Below are 20835 nucleotides of genomic sequence, written 5' to 3'. Positions count from 1 at the left end.
CATTCAATACGGTGGTTATTATAATATGCTAGTTCACGGTACTACTAACTAATAATACCTGATTTCCTATGGAGCAATAAGTTATATTATGCTTAAACGTATTCAAATTAAAATATTTTTATTAAAAATAGGATTTTAAGATCACTTATCGAATATCAAGATCTACCATCCATTCGAAAGCTAGCGTTAAAATTCAATAGAATTGTTATAAGATGTTTATGTGGTAATGTACCATAACATGAAGGTATCATTATACCACAGATTGGGAATGGAGTGACCACCCTCAGACAATTTAAATAAAAAAAAATACGGTAAGGAAGTTTTACAAAAAAAATTTTGATTAACATCTACAAAACGAAAAGCTTACCTTTGACATCAAATATATAAGACACACGTGAACTCCTGTGACTTCATTTAAAACCTTTTCTTTAAAAACAAGCTAACCTAATACTAACATGAACACCGACCAACCCAAAACGACAACAGAAAATACTGATATTAAAAAAAATTACATTTGACTTAACTATTTGAAAATAATGTATAATTATTTAATATACAGATTGAAACAAAATTAATTTTCCGCCTCTTTCCACTTATATTAATCGCGAAGATGTTCTACTAGATGTTCTAGTAGAGTGTGTTAAAGTCTATATAACACACTCTACCATTACTAATATTGTAAAGCTGACGATTTGTTTACCTGAGCTAATTACTGGAACCAGTCAGACTGGAAAAAATAACTTTTTGTAAATGATATCAAGACTCGTAAGATAGGCTATTAATAGGCTACCTATTAATACTCTTGAAGTCTTTTCTGGCCTGTTGTCTCAATAGTTCGTCATAAATAAATACTATGTACCTACTATAAAATTCCTTTAAAAGATTCATATAACAGTTCTTCTTAACAGTCTGTTAGTTTAATACATAAATAGATTTGTAGAATTACATGATTTGAATTGTAATTGTCCCTCCATAGAAAAGGTGAATTGTACTAAATATCTCGGCATCCTGATTGACCAATTGGTTAAGTTGGCATTCCCAAATCGAACTGGTCATAACCAGGGTGAGAAAACTTATGTGGATTTTTAAAACTCTGCGGCACGTTATGAATAGCACAGTCCTTAATAAAATATACATCGCTTTGGCTCAATCAGTGATCACCTACTGCATCCCGGTATGGGGCGGTGCAACTAAGATAAGCCTCTTAGAATTGGAAAGAGCTCAAAGATCACTTCTCAAGGTCATCCTTTAAGATTTCCAACTGATTCACTCTATTTGACTTGTAATCTTTTGACAATTAGGGAACTATGTTTTCTTAACATCATTTCAGCCGTCCACAGGTCGCCACGCCAAATTGATCAGTAGAAGAAATGATAAAGTAGCAGATACCATTACTGTTCGCACTACTTTTGCTGAACGACAGTTTAGCTGTTAATCAGTGTTCTTATATAATAAAATTAATCGTGTCCTAAATATATATCCTATGACATTACATCTTTGCAGAAAAGCTTTAAATAATTGGCTAACTTGTCTTGCTTATGATGAAGTGGAAAATCTTCTGATCTGATCAGACTGACATGATAAACACACGCATTGTATAGATGGACCCAATTAAAGGTCTAATTCAAACCCACATGCACACACTCACACACTCACACAGACAAACACACACACACACACAATTAATTGTAAATTGTAAAATTTGGTTTTTAATCATTTCTGTTTATTTCTATATTGTTTACTAAATAAAATGTATCTGCTAAGGAAGTTGCGAGATATTCCCAATACAAGTGTCCTACAAGACAACTTACTGGGACGTCTCAACCGCTAAAAAATGAATATGTAATATTTGAAATAAACGAAATTTATTATTTATTATTATTTAAAAAATATAAAACAAATTTATATATAAAAAGCTTATTCGAAGTGGTCTGCAATATAGTCCTTTAAACGCACTCTTTCCAATCGTACGAATTGTTTTAGCGTGGCTTTTAAAATTATTATTGCGATTAGAGCAAGCCGTACTCTTAAACTGACTATAAATCATAATCCAGCAGATTAAGATCGGGAGTAGACGACGGCGCCGAGTCTTGCTGGAAGAACCATTCTTGGTGTTGTAAGGGGCTTCACTAACTTCTCAATAATAGTACACTTTTGCCGATAGCTTTTTCACAAAATAATGGTTCAGTCACTCCTTCATAGCTAATACCCCACCAAACCATCACTGAAGTCGGATAGATAAGCCGGACGTTGTACTCTTTCAAGTAATAAGGGAAGCTTCCTTAGAGCTTTGAGCATAAATACGGTCATTTTGTTTTTTAAAATGTTGCTCAATTGTAAAAAAAATCTCATCCGTAAATAAAAATTTTCTGTGACCTCCCTTTGCGTAGCCTTCAGTATTTGTTTCGATTTTACCGCCCTATTCTTTTTTAAAATCATCAGTTAAGAAATGACTAGTACATCTCTTATAGGCTGCAAGTGCTAAGTCATCTTTTTAAATATGCGACATGGTTCGAGGTGGTATCTCCGTCTCCCGATCTTTTTCTGTCAAACATTTTACTAACACCAAGCGTATGGAGAGTATAGAGGCACCTATTTCTGCCGTGAAGCAGTAACGTGTAAGCATTACTGTGTTACGGTCTGAAGGGCGCTGTAGCTAGTGAAATTACTGGGCAAATGAGGCTCAACATCTTATGTCTCAAGGTGACGAGTGCAATTGTAGTGCCGCTCAGAATTTTTGAGAATCCTGAGCGGCACTGCATTGTAATGGGCATGGCGTATCAATTACCATCAGCTGAACGTCCTGCTCATCTCGTCCCTTATTATGATAAAAAAAAAGAGTATGGGCTGCGGCGATCACATACCACCGGATGAGCCGTATGTAGGCAAAACAGTCCTCCCGCAACGAATAACTTATAACATTTATACTATACCTTCTGTTTTAGACGGGTAATAAATTACATCTCTCGACTGTAGATACTTTTTAAATAATATCTATTTTATACACTGTACACTTATGCATTATGCACGCCTACGAAACGATGACATATTGTTTGTTTTTCTCTATCGCGCCTCGTTTGTTTATGTTGAGTTTTACGAGTTGCGCACTACAAGTTTTATTTCCAAGATACCTACTGCTAAATATAATAACCACGAAATAGTTGTGCTTGAAATATCGCTATTGACTTCATTCTTTGTTATCTTTATCGGAAGTGTATTCGAAAAAGTTTTTACTGTTCCATTTATAACTGGTGAACTCATTTTGTTTCTTTGATTGACTTTTCGCATACGGCGCGTATTGTGAATCTAATAATCTGGTAAAACATAAGTAGATTTAATTAGGGTATTTTTTATTAAAGATAATTAGTATTTTTTTTAGTGGTTACCGTTATAATACAATGGATGCTTTGGTTGTTGCCCTTATTTATCTCCATTTATTACTCATATAGTTTTATACTATTACTATATTTATATAACACATCATTTTTTTTTATGAAAATACAGGACGAGACGAGCAGGACGTTCAGCTGATGGTAATTGATACGCCCTGCCCATAACAATGCAGTGCCGCTCAGGATTCTTGAAAAGCCCAAAAATTCTGAGCGGCACTACAATTGCGCTCGTCACCTTGAGACATTTGCCCAGTAATGTTAAGTCTCATTTGGCCAGTAATTTCACTAGCTACGGCGCCCTTCAGACTGAAACACAGTAATGCTTACACATTACTGATTCACGGCAGAAATAGGCGCCGTTGTGGTACCCATAATCTAGCCGGCATCCTGTGCAAAGGAGCCTTCCACTGGTAACACATCATGCCTCCATTCCATCGAACAACACAGAAGCCTATGAAAATATGGCGAAATCTTTGAGATATGACATTAAGAACAAAAATCTTATTTGAATACACAGTAGCCAATAGCGATCGTTTCCGACATGTTGTAATCATTACGTGGCCAATGAGCATTCAGTACCGCACGCACGCTCACTTCACTTGATGAATAAATTATTTGCATTGCAAATAAATCCTGAATGCAGTACAATCCTGAAGACGTCGAATCCAGCTACATATTGAAAACAATGGTCAAAATATTGAACAATTAATCAGTTAAGCTTAAGGTTTAATAGGTAGATTATAACATAAGAAAAAATTAAGAAAAAATTACTTCCTATAATTCTATTCTCATTCTTAGAAATATTGATTGCTGCTTCTAAGTCTGCTGCTTGTGATGCCAGATCGACCTGTTAGAGTTAAGAAATCATTGTATTTGTTGAATGCAATTAATAATTATGACAGTAATTACGACCTTCGTGTTCACGATGCATACTTACACAAACAATGAATTCAAGCTAAAAAGGTTGATGCATACAATATACAGGATAAATTATATTTAACACGTATTCATATCAATTCTAATATTTTTATTCAAAATAGGATGTGACATCACTTATTGAAAGTCTAAAACTACCCATTCCAATATGAATGCCTCAGACCTGAGAAGAATGGGCGCAACAAACTCAGCGGGCTTTTATATATAACGAGGAAAGAACCTCTGTATTGATTTTAAAAGGTGTGACGTCATTACTCTTGACATCACAATTATTGCTATCTTACTGAAGATCACTCATTGGTTCTTTTAAAGGAAACTACACGAGTAGGTATTTTATTACTTTCGTTTATTCAACGGGAAGCGTTACGACGTCCCAGAGAGGTCCGTACCGTACGACAGCCCCAGCACGACTGACTCAAGTATCGACCGTGCGATTGGTTCTTTTAAAGGAAACTACACGAGTAGGTATTTTATTACTTTCGTTTATTCAACGGGAAGCGTTACGACGTCCCAGAGAGGTCCGTACCGTACGACAGCCCCAGCACGACTGACTCAAGTATCGACCGTGCGGCTGTATTTATAGGACTTGGTGCACATGCACGTGTTTTCAATTCGTGTTGTTTTTTACAATATTTTCACGTCACAATGTAATTAGAGGATAAATTATGAACTAATTTTAACTAAAATTAGTTAAACTGAATTATTCTCGTTTTTATAATAGGTGTGTTGTAGTATTTGCGCCGATATATATATATACAAACTAATTTGTAATATTACAGCCATTGTAAAATACTCTATTTGATTGAAAAGAATGGCCGTTGAGTTACTTGTATGTTCTTCTCACGAGCTCTACTTTTTCCGAACATATGGTAGAGTCAGTATTTTAAAAGAAATGGTGACCATTCTAAAGCCATATTGAATAAAGTTTTTGACTTTTACTTTAAGGTACTTTTAGATACATATTACTCATAGTTTTATATTTGACCATCCAGACCCACTTAAAAAATTCACCCCTGTGTAGGTATTAAGAGTCTGGGTTTTAATATGAAAATAACGTAAATATTGATACACTACCACTGCTTTGGAAATAGCTCAAAAAAAGAGAAGCTAGGCACTGGCGCCGTTACTTCAATAAGCCAGAAACAATAAGTCTTTTACAATGTACCGCTATTCATATTACTACCTACTAAGCTAGAGGTCCCGGGTTCGAATCCCGGTAGGTGCAAGCATTTAATGATGAATATGGATGTTTGTTTCCGAGTCATGGATGTTTATATGTATTTATGTATGTTTAAGTAAGTATATTGTATTAAATATATCGTTGTCTTGTAACCCATAACACAGGCTATATATGCTTAACTTGGGGCAAGATAATTTGTGTAAAAAGTGTGTCAATATTATTATTATTGTGTCAATATTATTACGTGTGTCAAAGTTGGATAGTATACGCTTGCCCTTATTTAAAAAGAAATCAAATCCATCAGTTTTATCAGATTGGAAATATTTGCATCTCTTTTACACATTTAGCTTTCTTAATGTGAATGCTGTGTGTACAAATGTTATCTGTTGCTGCGGTCCTCAACGTAATATGTGTGTCAAATCCTGTTATTTTATGGAGCCATATAACACCTTGTAAATGATTTATTGATTTTCCACACTAATAATTGTATATTTAAATTGTTGCTAATATACTATATATATGCTTTAGTCTTAGATAAAATTTATATGTCTAGATAGAGCCTCTTGGTGTTAGGTAACGCACAACTACAGGCCAGGGTTAATGATTTTGGTGTGCATCAAAGCTCCATCTTACAGTCGCGATACGTCGGTCACTATGTTTTAATGTGCGTGAGTTTACTAAAAATAGAGGCTAAGTGTTGGTCGCCGAGTTTTTTCGACGGATTTACAGCTGTCGCAGTCTATCTACACGTCTTGGTTATCGTCGGAGTTAGGGTATTTTTTAAGATAAACAAAAGTTTTGTTAATTTTAATTGATCTATATGCAAATATTTATATGCATATAGAAGTGTCTATGTAAGAAGACGGGGCCGTACTCGGAATAGAATCCGTTCATGTTGAAAAATAATTAGTATTACATTTTGAATTGTGTTTAACTTGAACTAAAAACAGCACAATAATCTATCTATATATATTAAAATTAATTGCTGTTCATTAGTCTCGCTAAAACTCGAGAACGGCTGGACCGATTTGGCTAATTTTGGTCTTGAATTATTTGTGGAGGTCCAGAGAAGGTTTAAAAGGTAAATAAATATGAAAATGCTCCGAATCAAATAAAAACAACAATTTTGTTTTTCCTTTGATGTATCCCCCGTCGCGTCGTTCAGAAATCAAATTAAAAGAATAGTTTACAATTAATAAGCTAATTAGAATTTTTATATCTTTCCAACTTTCCCAGGAGGTAAAAAAGAAACTAAATTTAGGCTTACTATAGTTGGTAGATTACTTACAGCTGTTAACTATCTATCAGATTATTTTTATATGAATTGATAAAATATGGCGATATCTTAATTTAATATAAAGTTAATAAAGTTTTAAGAAATAAAGATCTTTATAAGTACTACGTGTTTTGTCATGTGTTTATGCGGACGAATTCGCGGGTATCAGCTAGTTAGGTAATAAAATTAAAGTTAATACAGATATCAGATATATGATTATTATTTGAACCGTACACTTACAATATACTAGTGTATACATACGTGAAATAGAAAAGAATATCTCAAACGATGATACAACAACATAGAACAGCTAAGCTAATCTATTGTGACCGTAACCGTTTTTGGTTGACAGGTCGTATACAGTCAACCACGCTTGGCACTAGTCCGTTAATATTAGTATTTCGAATATTAAACCATTAGTTAACGCACACATTGGCAAAAATCTAAATTAATCTCACATTTTTTTGCATGAAAATAAGGGACGAGACGAGCAGGACGTTAAGTTGATGGTAATTGATACGCCCTGCCCATTACAATGCGATTCTTGAAAAAAACACAAATTCAGAGCGGTAATACAATTATTGCGCTCGTCACCTTGAGACATAAGATGCTAAGCCCAGTAATTTAACTAGCAATGGCGCCCTTCAGACCGAAACACAATAACTTTTACACATTACTGCTTCACGGCAGATATAGGCGCCGTTGTGGTACCCCATAATCTAGCCGGCAACCTGTGCAAAGGAGCCTCCAACTGACACTCCCACATTATCGGGATGTCAGGTCTATATGCTAGTATATTCTATGGCTGAGATCTATAAAACGTTCTTAGACTTTGCTCAGACTTTACTTACGTAATAATTTGCTGAGTGTGATAAAACGTGAACTTGACTTTGGCATTGGGCTGTCTTAGCTTATGGTCAGCATAATTTCAGCTGTCGAATGACTATAAAAACGAAATCAAAGATTAAGCTAACACTCAGCTCAGTTTTACATTAGTAAAGTCTTAAGTACGCTCTATAGATATCAGCCTAAGTCTATGGTTTGAACTTTGAATCAATAGAGAAGAGCGTACAGCACAGTCGGTAGATACCCAATATCGATCGCAAGCAACCCCCAACAGCCCTTCTGCGCGCCGCATACCTATTAGTCGCGACTCTCGACCCTTCGAAATACTCACGTCATCGTCCACTGTGCTACGTCACGCAAACTAGGTCATACAAACTAAATCTGTTGTTCGCAACTCTGGCTTGCAAAAATAGTTCACACACATTTTATTATATGAGTTATTATTAAATCTTTGGGTATCTAAACTAAATACAAGATTTCACTTTATAAATCGTACAATTACATGATTCGTTGTAGGTTGATAGAAATAATGCCTTGACTGTAGATCTGTAGTACGGCCCAGATACTTCACGAACGATTTTAAATATGAATCTTGGGAATGAGTAACGCTGATGATGGCCATACTCTAGGAAATATATTGAGCATAGCCTGGGTGTCTCATTGTCTCTATATATAATTTTAAGTTTAGAATAAGTGAACTCGCATAAACACTTAAGTTTCATGAGGATGGCTTAAATTGTTAAGTAGTTTGTTTCTTGTTTATTTTGAACAATAAATAAAAAAATAATAACTAAAACTCCCAAGTTTTCGTTAAGGTTATATACCTTCACTTGTTTAAAATAAATATTATCATACGTTGGGGAAAAGTATCATCGCCTTATTTTATCGGGAAACTCAAACCTTTTTTTTTCGATGTTTATTCTCATTTATTCACTATCCAAGAATGGGTTACAATGAATATACATACATTATTAAAAGGAGTACATAACGACAGTGATTAATACCAATAAATATATATTTTTATAATTATGTAGAATGTAGATATACGTTATAATATAAACACTTATAACAATACTAGCTGACCCAGCAAACGTTGTATTGCCGATATTAAAATCGTGATACAAAAGTAACTGTTTTTTAATGCTGACTCACAATCAAACAAGTTTAAAAAAATAAAATAAATAAAAAAATTGTGTGGACGACCCTTAACATTTAGGGGGATGAAAAATAGATGTTGTCCGATTCTCAGACCTACCGTTTCGGAGGAGTTCAATGTTTAACACCATGACACGAGAATTTTATATATTTGATTATACATAAGTAATATTTTTTATGGATGTTATTGTAGACAGTAATTGTTTCACTATAAGATTTTAATTTAATAATATACTAGTCAAAACAAAATAAGGGCCACCACGTTTTTACAGTATTCTCATGAATCCTTGAGGTTTTAAGGTTGATCAATGATTCAATTGGATAAATTGATTGATTTTTATTGTAGATAGAATAAAATAATGATGCATTCCATTAAAAAAATAATTTTTCTCCACTTTTTCTAAAAATTAACATTTTTGCGAAAATAATTAGGAAAAAAAAATCTGAAAAAATTAAAACCTAAAATGTCGGTTGATTTATGACTTTCCTCAATATCTAGTATGCCGTCCTCGATTACTAATGCACTTTTGAAGCCTTGAAGGTACACTCTCCACCAGGTGTACCACTGTTTCTTGAGGAATTTGTTTCTAGCTTGATTTCAGAACGTTTATTAGCTGTCTTTCATTGTGCACGGGTGGGTTTGTGCTTCGAACACTGCGTTTCAGTAAGTGTTCAATGGGATTTAGATCCGGACTGTTTGCAGGCCAGTCCAACACCTGTATACCAGCCTCCTCTAGGGCTTCTCTGGTGGCCCTAGATGTATGAGCGCGAGCATTATCGTGCATCAGGTGGAATCTTGCGCCGATTCTGTGTGCATATGAGACCACATGGGGTCTTATGACCTCCTCAATGTAACGTTAAGCTGTTATTGTGCCTTCGTTTAGAATTACCAGCTCGGTTCTGCCGGACATAGAGATTCCTCCCGATATCATAACATTGGGGCCCCCAAATCTGTCACTTTCATGGATGCAAGCATCCGAAAATCGCTCACCTTCACGCCTCCAGACCCTAATGCGACGGTCATCACTAAAAAAATTAACTTTGCACCCATCCGTAAACAATACTGTCCTCCAATCATTCATATCCCACGCCAGGTGCTGCCTTGCGAATGATAATCGGTTTGCACGATGAGCACTTGTTAATGGTATCCGCACTACGCGTCTCCTGGAGAACTGCTGGTCCTCGTGTAAACGATTTCTAATAGTTTGATCACTAACACGTGTACCGGTCGCCTGCCGCAAACGGTTTTGTAAAGAACGGGCTGTTATACAGCGTTCTCTACGCGGAGTCAAGCGCACGTAGCGGCCCTCCTGTGCTGTAGTTGCTCGAACTCTGCCAGATCCTTGTCTCCTGGTTAGTCTCCCAGTCTCTTGAAAACGATTCCAAGCATTCTGGATCGCTCGGCGGGAAAAACCCAGCTGTAACGCCACAGAACGCTGCGAATGGCCTTCTTGAAGCAATGTTACGGCCCTAGTTACGGTTGGCAAGTCCATATGACTTCGAATTCTCGGCATAACTTTTTTTTAAATGTTAATTCAGCCACTAGTCAAACAAAACTTACAGTGTTCCTGAGAGAATCGTCAATTTGACTGAGTTGAAATCCGTCTTAAAATCGGGTAGAATCAAGTGGTTACAATAAATTATCTAAAACTACTTTAAACAATTATGAGGGTGGAATGCTCAAAAAATGTGTGTAAACAAGTAAGGTAACACCACAATAAATTATCAGCTACTTGAGAATGCATAAAAAATAAATTATCGCTAGTGAGGCCAAAAAAATTAAGTGGCCCTTATTTTGTTTTGACTAGTATAGATTAGAAATAAATAGGTTTTATTATTATTTCATAATTTCAAAAACTATACTTCTACGCTTTAGGCTTATCGCAGATGACACACTTTTTGTGCTATCGTGTCTGCATTGCGCGCAAAATGTCTTTGGCAGATAAAGGGCATTAAAGGCATTTATTTTCTCAAAATTGATTCCTTTAGAATTCTTTTTGATGTCATTTCTAATAACTACTAGATACTACTACCGCTTCGGAAACAAATGGCGCTCTGAGAGAGAAGAAGCGGCGCAAGCAACTCTCCCAGCATTCTTTTTTTGCGCTCTTTTCAATAAAAATAAACAATATTGTACAGTCATTTCTATCGCTATAAAATAATCACAATCTTGTCCTAGGCTGTCCGATCATTTAGATATTCAGCAGTGGAGTAATAGGATTTACGACAGAGCCATTTTTTTATAAAACATTTAAATTTATTTATAGATAATGCCTGAACAATGGCTTTATTATAGAAGTGTATACATTTACCCTTAAAGCTATTATGTATCTTATGAAGCCTACTAGAATTAGTTGCAAGCAATCCCTTATTTCTAGTGTTATAATAATGAAAATCACTATTAAGAGCAAAAAGGTGACGATTTTTGTGAACGTATATTAAATTTTCATAAATATACTGACAATGAACAGTCATAATATTTATTTCTTTAAATTTTTCTTTGAGAGACTGTCTATAACAAAGCTGATATATAGCACGAACAGCTCTCTTTTGCAGTGCAAACACTATATCAATGTCAGCAGCATGACCCCATAGTAATATACTGTACGTCATGATGCTGTGAAAATAACTAAAGTACACTAATCTAGCGGTCGCAACATTCGTGTACTCTCTAATCTTTCTAACTGCATATGCCGCAGAGCTGAGTCTATCTGCTAGATGGGCAATATGTGGACCCCACTGAAGCTTTAATAATCTAACGTGATACCCAAGAAGAGCGTAGTGTCCACAAGTTCCAATCTCTGGTCATTTATAAGTACGTTGGTTTGTACCTCCGCTGTGTTTGGTGTAGTGAACCGTAAACACTTTGTTTTTTACTGTTTAAGTTCATTAAGTTACTAGTTCACTATCTTTGAGAGTGCATTGTTTACCTCGTCATCAATATCTGCATGCCGCTTCACTTTAAAAATAAGTGAAGTATCATCAGCAAACAATACAATCTCATATACTATATATAGATATTACACAGACTCAACGCAGACGGCGTACACTTTCGGCAGAACTGTAGGGATGTACACGCAATGGAAGTACAGAGATTTCGGTGTATTATTACTAACTTGAGATATAAAAAATAATAATAAACAGAGAATTTTGGGTTCATCCTATTCTTTCAGAACGATTATTAAAGAGATTGTTTCATATTAAACATTCAGTTCTAAAAGTATATCCCAATAAATGTGCACACTTCATCCCACAATTTTCTTTTTAAATTTCTGTCTGTAGTCTGTCGTCTGTGATAGGCTAATTAAGAAAAAGAGCGATGTATTTGTAGTTGGCTCTACCTATCTGTTTAAAGAAGTTTACACGTGCACCTACGTAATGATTTGGATGGAAATATGTCCCAGTGTATTTATTTTATTTAAGTACGGCTCGCATGTTATAATCCCTCCACTCGGCTTTCATGTGGCAAGTGATAAGTTGATTCTAATTAATGTAATTGGTGTCTGTGCGCTTCTGCCAAAACGCGAACGCCGCGCCTTGCTGACGTGACGCTCCTAGGGTTGCCACAAGCACACATAATTATTTTTAACTGTAACATATACACGCGATGTTATGGGGCTGCAGACTAAGAGCAAGTCCTTGAGAAAGTCGGTCTGAGGGCGCCGTAGCTAGTGAAATTACTGGGTAAATGAGGCTTAACAACTTATGTCTCAAGGTGACAAGCGCAATTGTAGTGCCGCTCAGAATTTTTGGGATTTTTGAGAATCCTGAGCGACACTGCATTGTAATATGGGCATGACGTATCAATTACCATCAGCTGAACGTCCTGCTCGTCTCGTAAAAAAAAAGATATTGACTGTTAGATGTTAGCCACGATGTTGATTTTCCTTTAGGGTCTCTCTTCAAAAATATTTGTTTATTCTTTCTCAGTTTCTCATTATGTGGCCTGTTGAAAAGTGTGGTCTTATGACATATCATACATTTATTTAAAAATTAAAATAAGAGCCGAAATATAATAGTGTATGAATGAATGAAATGAAACCTACTATAAATTTTATCTATGCTAAATGCTAATGCCAGTTTGCCATTTGCGCGACGTTTTCTATCGTTTTACCTAAATAACCTAAAATTTTAAGATAAATTTATGTTAACTAATCACTGTGTATTACTAAAATGTTACAAGAAAATATATTCTTTTAATTGAATAATATTATCACAAATTAGAAAAATATATATGGCACTTGCACAAAAATTGCATTTGGACCGTTTTGTGCTTTTGCTATCTTATTTATTCGGTGTTGAAATGACTTTATAATTTGTATATCACTAAAAATTGTGTGTGATCCTTGTAAAACACGTTTTACTTACAGTAAACTCGAAAGAAGGGGTTATGACAAAACTTGAAATATTTATTTAAATCTACGACTAGTCTTATTGATGAAATGTAAAAATGCAGAATTTCCGGTATACGTTGCATCGACAAAATTCATTCAAAACCCAGTTTATTGATAAATTGTTTTAAAATCATAAAAACAGATTTGGTGGAGTGTCATTGTCAATAAAATGATAACAGTTAATTAGGAAATACAGTATGTTCAAGCATTTTCAGCACAGTTTAATTAAATATAGATTTTGATAGGTAGTAGTAGTAATTCTTTTTTTACCTCAAATTTATCTTATTACTAAATATTTTTCCTTTAGCTTTACACACAAACAACGACACAGACAACGATCAGGCGACAATATATTGTTCACGCGGACGACGTCGCGGACAACAGCTACTATATTAACATGCTGGGATAGATTTTATTAAGTCCGCGATGACGATATAGAGGGCACAGATAGTAAATAAAAGCTAAATTTATAGTAAAAAAAATATGATACACGTGGAAACGCCATTAAATATTGCTGTAAAATTGTTTGTTTTTATAGGTAGGTATATAATTAATTATACCATACCACAGATTTATATTATTACCTAAGAGAAGTATCTTACACATATACTACCTTGACATTATATAAAAATACTAGCCGACTCGACAGACGTTGTTCTGTAGATAATAAAAAAAAACTGTTTTATAGGAATTTGCCAATAATATTTCAAAACATCAAGAATTATTTCGTAAAAAATGCTCCCTGTTGTTATAATGAAATTGTTTCACAGCGGAACTGTCAAAGCGTGCGTCACATGTCCTCTCATAGAAAATATGTCCATACAAAGCAAATATTGAAAATAAAAATAATTATGGGTCCCAAATCGAAATAAAAACTATTCTATCTCTCAAGTTGGACCAATCTGCACTCGATGAAGTAATCCCCATTAAAATCTGTTCATTAGATTAGTAGTCCATCGCGGACAAACAACGTGTCACGTAATTTATATATATGTATTAAGATGTTACATAAATCGGTTTTCTGATGCCAACAGAAAAAAAACTTTATAAAATGTGGTTTACATTATGTTTTCATGGTTGGGATCGTATTAAACAGGATTATCCTTATGTGTAGGTCAATAAAGTAATCACTCTCTTATATGGTTTCATATTGAAATCTTCTCGAGGTCGTTTTCTTTTGTTGTAAAATCGGTTTGATATTCGTAACTGAATTTGAAATTTTGTAGTTCTGTAAAATGTGATATTATTTTAACAAGTGGTTTCATGGCAAGGCCGCTCTTTAAAACAGTTGAGTTGTAACGCTATTTTTGTTATAAATAAGTGCGCTGCCTATACATTCATTGTAAATAAAATATTTGAAATAAAAAATGATTCTTCTCTTGCCTATTTAAAATAGCGCAAGGGCGAACCCAAAATGAAATTTTACGGATAAATTGCAAATGACTGCTAATCATTTAACTATAAAAAGTTATACGGCCGCTTTCAATAACGTGTCTCTAGTTACGGATACATTGCTGTCACCGTTTAATGACAAGATTTGATCTATCCATAGTTATGTCCAATATAGTTCTGTAGTGCAATGCTTTATGTCGATAGGTTATTGAAATGTAAGTATGCGTATAAGGATAGACTTGTCTACCTCTAATAAGTTAAACTAAGGATAGATGGCATATTGAAAAAGGCCGTTAAAAAGTTTGACACGAAATACTTCGTATTTTAATTTGATCCATATTATTACTGTATGCATTATAGTACGTTTGCCATGTCCAATCCATTTCTAAGCGTATAGTTTCTGATAATGGCACTTAACATAATATGTCCCCTATCTTGAATAATTGAATTGAATAATAATTGATAAATCCCATTTCAACATTACGGTTTACACCGTGAAATTTACTTAGCAATCAAGCTTAAATTAAATTTCCTCGAGTGATCTGCAAAATTGTAGATAAAAATGCTTTTGATTAGTACGAACAAAAGGATTGCGTCGCGTCTTCACAATAGGGCCATTAGAGAGGCGAGGTGGTGGCACTCCGCGCAGGGTGCGCGCGTCGCGAACTTCCTGTGGCCGACACAGTGAGTGGCGCCGCCTCGCACCATGTAGTCGCACGGCCCGTGCCTTCCAACGTCTTCCAATCTAGTCTGTAGTAACTAAGTCTTCCATTAGTATAAGTAATAGTTTAAGATGCAAAGGGGCCGTGTGTCGCGCCGCGACTACGATAGGGTAGTGTTCGAACGGCTCTGGCGAGGAACCTTCCAGGCCGTGGTCGCCGGCCCTCGACAGCGGGCTTCCTCCCACGACCCCAACCGGCCCGGCTCGGACGTGTCACACAGACACGAGCCGTGCAACATGGTCGACCCCCTCGAACCAGCTCTACGCACCATCCTCGCCAGCTTGCGGAGCTCGTGCTGTTGTAGATGTAATTGCGTCACCGAGCGCAGTCATGTTGACAATTTGCAGGTCTGTCCGTCCGTTGACGAGAGGAAACCAATGCGCTCCGTTATCAGGTGCGCACTTATTGATTGCAGCACGAGATGTAGGTCGCAATCCCAAGCTTCTACCGTTTGATTGTTGTTCATTTCACACTCAATTAAGATTATTAAAGGCGCGTTAAGGCTCCGGTTAGAACTTTAGCTATTATTTTTATATTGTTTCCTTTATTTTTGTAATTAACAATATGTTTCCGTATTTTAGCGCACTTTAGGTGCAACGCAGGTAATTATATTTCTTGGAAAACAATATTATTTTGTTTAAGACGCAGGAGAAGTTATTTAAAAAAAAAAACAATTAACTATATTTTTAAAATCTTGATACTAATACTATGATTAATGTATTAAATAAATTATTGGTCTGAGAAATGTCTTGGTTTGCAAATGAAATATGTAGTTTAAATGAGCCATCTTTAAATTATTTTATGATCGCCTAGTGTTCGGGAGACACACGCAGTCGCAGAGGCGCAGCAGGAGAAGAATGCGAGGCTTCGGGACGCGTTCGGAATCTCGCCCCGTTTCGTGGAGGGAACCAGCCTCGACCCTGAGAGGAGGGCGCGGGAGGAGGCTGCGAGGTACCCGCTGGTGAGGACGCCGAGCCACGAGCGAGACGACAGCGATCAACATCTGACCAAGAAGAAAAAGAAACGAAGGTAATTAGAAATACTCTCAGGATTTGTTTCCGTCTCTATCACAAGGCTGTACTTTCGACAAAATTGAATCGTGACCCACCTTAATGTTTAGGTGTTACGAGTAGGTCAAAATTTGCTTGAACATACATTTCCTCATTACCTAACTGTTATTATTTTATTAGACACTGAGAGTCCACCATTTGTCATACAATCATTTTCATCAAATATAAAAATGTTTTATTTTTAAACAATTAAGTATCAGCAAAGTGAGTCATGAATCAATTTTGTCGATGGTACAATAACCTATTAAAATGAACAAAGCTAAAGTTTACTCTCAAATTACAAAAATATTCTATACTTTAAATATTATTTACGAGCGCCCACATGCGTAGGTTTCGTTTACGTTTTCACATTTTTTTTTAAATTAAAAAACAGTTCGTTGTAAATGTCACCTTTTAGACTTGAATTTGAAGAACAGTTTTCAATATCGATAAGTCGTTTTGAGCTTATTCCGTTACAAACTAAATCTTTTTTTTTAAGTGCATTGTCTAAATTTTAGAGAGAAAACAAAAAATGCTTGATGAAACTCATAAGACTGCCATTTTATAAAATTCTTTCAGATACTTTTCTTAACGAAAATCTGAAAATAATTCTACAATGCAAATTTCTCCACTATTGCGTAAAAAACGAATGCACGTCGGTAGTGTGTCGGTCTGATGATTTATCAGTTTGAAATAGTCCTAGTTATATTGCTATTTTGCCAGTTAAGTGTCTTTGTCTGGCAGTCGCCCAAATTACCAATTCAAATTTAAAAGCAAACGTCAAACTTCAATCGAATGCTTTACGTCCAGTTCACAATAGCTTATTTGTGGATATGTTTCTACAAATGAGCTGTTGTGAACTAGATCATAGTATAGTGTGAGGTATATAGTATCATGAGATTTTATTGGTATTGTTCTCAGAGAGTTCATTCATTGAGGTCATTAAGATTTGAGATCATTAAGGCCAGTTAGCTCTTGCTGTGTTTGCCAAAAGAATAATGTCTCAAACCCCACGTTTGTGAGGCTATATATTCCTAAATGTTGTATTTTGTTATAGCTCGTCACCGGAGGCCAAGAAGTCGAAAAAGAAGAAATCGAAGAAGAATAAAAAAGAGAAGTAGGTTTTTTTATGTATCAGTTATTAATATTATTTAAATATAAAATTGAAACGTTTTGTTTGTGTTCAGACAGGTGAAACTTCAGCTAACACTGCAGTAAGTAAACCAGTATTATCATCAGGTTTATTGAAGATGTTTGACAGTTATAATAATAATAATATTGACACACTTTTTACACAAATTATCTTGCCCCAAATTAAGCATATATAGCATGTGTTATGTGTTGTAAAACAACGATATATTGAATACAATATACTTACTTAAACATATATAAATACATTGAAACATCCATGACTCGGAAACAAACATCCATATTCATCATATAAATGCTTGCACCTTGCACCGGGATTCGAATCCGGGACCTCTAGCTTAGTAGGTAGGAACGCTAACCACTCGGCTATAAAGGTCGTCATTATTCAGTTATATATTGTATTTGTGTACAAACATAATTTATCTCAATGTCACGTATAAAAGAGCAATATTATTGTAAGCACTATTTTACATTTAACGAGTTATGATTGTCAAATGTTGCCAATTACCGCTGGTAGAGCTAAAAGAATAATTTTATAAAATCTAAGAACAAAGAAAAGTAAAGAAATGTTATGATCGAATTTTTGATTCAACAAAGATAAATTATTGTATTTTCTATACACAAATAAAATTTGGAAAACAAAATTTTATTTGTGTATTAATCCTTGAAGTGATCACTTTAAAAACATAACAAATTGTTTTTATTTTCTATAATATTTACTATTTGATAAAATTACTTACTAGTGAGTCGTTGTTAGTTAGTTTTCATTGAACCTGTCGAATAATATTGTGATTTAAGAAAATAATAATTTCAGCGAAAAGAACCTGTTATGGAGACTCATACGGAGGTATTTTTGTATTACTTTATTCTTAAGTGTTGTGTAGGTTCTTATCTTCTTAATATACATAAATCCAGTGTCCTGATGTTTGTTTCTAGTGTGCTCCTAAACTAATAAACGGATTCTAATGGGAATTATTACGTCATGGAGTTGTGTTTAATCCAACTTGAGAGATAGAATATTTTTAATTCGATTTGGGACCCATAATTATTTTTATTTCCAATATTTGTTTTGTATTGACATATTTTGAATGAGATAATTTATTGACGCACGGTATGACAGTTCTGCTGTGAAACAGTTTTAATAAAACAACAGGGAGCATATTTTACGAAATAATTCTTGATGTTAAGAATAATTATTATTCAGAAAATCATGAAAATCAGTATTTTATTTATACAGAACGTCTGTTGGGTCAGCTAGTACTTAATATATTGATACAAATAGTTTTATAGGATTTTTGTATTACATTTAAGTCGTCAGTAGTTGTTGTTTTTTTATAAAATGCTAAAGGCTGAACAAATAAATTATGTTGCATTCTTTGACATGCCAATGAAAATTTAAAAAAACTTTACTTGATTGCATTTTCAATCAATACTTGGAATTTTGGGTAAAATCGTCGTAAATTTCATAGTGGTCGCTAGTGACGGAGAATTCAGAAAACAAATTAAAACAACAACAATACTTAAAGAGACATGGTGATTACTGAGCAGTGACGTCATTCACTCCGATTTGTGTTTTAGTCTACATAATATCAATATGCCGTATTTTATGCTTTTATTTTATTGAATGTCTTATTAAACTCACTTCTAAAGCCCTTTAGTTATATATTTTTTCAGTCACATAATTTTCCTTAGCTCTATGTCTATATAATAGGTACTAATTATTTTGCAGGCACGAATCAAGTAAGAAAAAGAAGAAGCGTGCCAAATCTTCTGAATCCGACTCCTCGAGTAGCTCAGACGACGCCAGCGACTCGGATTCCTCGGATGACGAGAAACAGAAAAAAAATAAAAAGGTAAATTACTTTGAAGCTTATGGATTTCTTTTTTGCCTATTTTTAATTTGTCACAAGTTCTTTGTTTTGGGGAGATACTTTGAAGATGATGTTTTATTAATAGTTCACAGATGTAAATAAATGATAGTAAAAGCCCAAGCCTTAATCAGCCAACAACATCTTATTTGTATTCAATTGAAGTTATAAATATTATTTGAATAGTTGAAACATTATCTTCAAATATAAATGAATCATATAAGGATTTTGTTTAACGAAATTTTTTGATGTTTACGATTAAAACACTAGGGATTTTTGTTTCATTTAAGTAGATCAAAAATATAGGTTAGACTATTGGGTACATCAATGACTATTGACTGTTACATTTATATAGAAACGATTTATTAGGTAAATTTTATGAACGTTGACGAAATTTAAAAAAAATGGCCCTCTGAGTTTTATTGCGCCCGTTTTTCTGGGATGTGAGGCATATATTTTAGAATGGATTACATCGATAATATAAATAAATGACATATTTTAAAGTTCAATGAGTGATTTATAATACTATTTTGAAAACCAAAAGAAATATTAATAAAATTACGATAATATTTTGTATTTCAATTGACATGCGCTATTTGGATGCTATACATATACATAAGAAGTTTAAGTAATAGTTGATAGTCATTGAATATCAATAATCTAACTGAGAACTCAAAGCAGCACTTTCCCTTTTTGTTTACTTGAAACTATGAACACGTACGTACAACCTATACTCAGTATTTCCTTTGCATACTTTTACTTCTAGACAACGATCCTTACTTAACCTGATACATATCTGAACAATTCCTTCATGTAAACATTTGCAGCTATAAAAGATTTCTTAGAGATCAAAGACATTTATTTGCTTTACAAATTTTACAGCTTAATATTAAATTGCTTAAAACTACCCACATTTATTTTAATGTCCAGTGGGGGTCATTCCTCTTTATGTGTGCTCTGTAACGATTTAAACAATTTGTTTTTATTTTTTTTTTCCTGTACATACAAGAATTAGATAGTAAAAATTATCTGTTTAACTGTGCATCATTTCATAGGATAGCCATCTTTATCTGAAGAAATAACATATACTGTAAGTATATCACAAAGCAATAACAGTCGTAAGAAAACTTGTTAGGCGACCAACTGCTAACGTAAACATGTTACGTGCTAACATTGTACTTACTACGTACTGTGACTAACTATGAGAGGTGTGGTGTATGAGGACGACTGCTGGACTAATGTGTGTGCTCCATCTAATGCATGGCGTTCTAGGTGCTACCATATAAATTTATTGTGTCAAGGAACATAACAGCGCCAATTTAAAGTTGATTACTCTGTTTAAAAACTACCCGCACTTTTTTGTACCAGTCTAATAAAATGTATGTAGATGATTTTGGAATATTTTAACTAATCCATAACATTCTCTCTTCTCATTGTCACGAAACTTATTAAGGATCGTCATGTTTAAATGGTATT

General features: G+C 34.4%; 1 protein-coding gene across 11 annotated transcripts in view; it reads left to right on the top strand.

The window, feature by feature from the left end:
- LOC126974889 (peptidyl-prolyl cis-trans isomerase G) overlaps positions 1 to 20835 on the top strand; it is a 37081-nt gene that overhangs the window by 6079 nt on the left and 10167 nt on the right. For 7 of the 11 annotated variants that reach the window (XM_050822597.1, XM_050822594.1, XM_050822605.1 and 4 more), the window contains exons 4-8: positions 16107 to 16322; positions 17400 to 17459; positions 17530 to 17556; positions 18306 to 18338; positions 19221 to 19344. In XM_050822597.1, the coding sequence (XP_050678554.1) occupies positions 16107 to 16322; positions 17400 to 17459; positions 17530 to 17556; positions 18306 to 18338; positions 19221 to 19344 (460 nt within the window). Of the gene's footprint in view, positions 1 to 15280; positions 15688 to 16106; positions 16323 to 17399; positions 17460 to 17529; positions 17557 to 18305; positions 18339 to 19220; positions 19345 to 20835 lie in introns of those variants that run through there. The other 4 variants (XM_050822595.1, XM_050822596.1, XM_050822601.1 and 1 more) reach the window with 4 other exon arrangements.

Source organism: Leptidea sinapis, chromosome 34, assembly GCF_905404315.1.
Source record: "Leptidea sinapis chromosome 34, ilLepSina1.1, whole genome shotgun sequence".
Taxonomy (NCBI): domain Eukaryota; kingdom Metazoa; phylum Arthropoda; class Insecta; order Lepidoptera; family Pieridae; genus Leptidea; species Leptidea sinapis.
The sequence above is the reverse complement of the archived record's forward strand: the minus strand, read 5'-3'. Positions and strand labels throughout refer to the sequence as shown.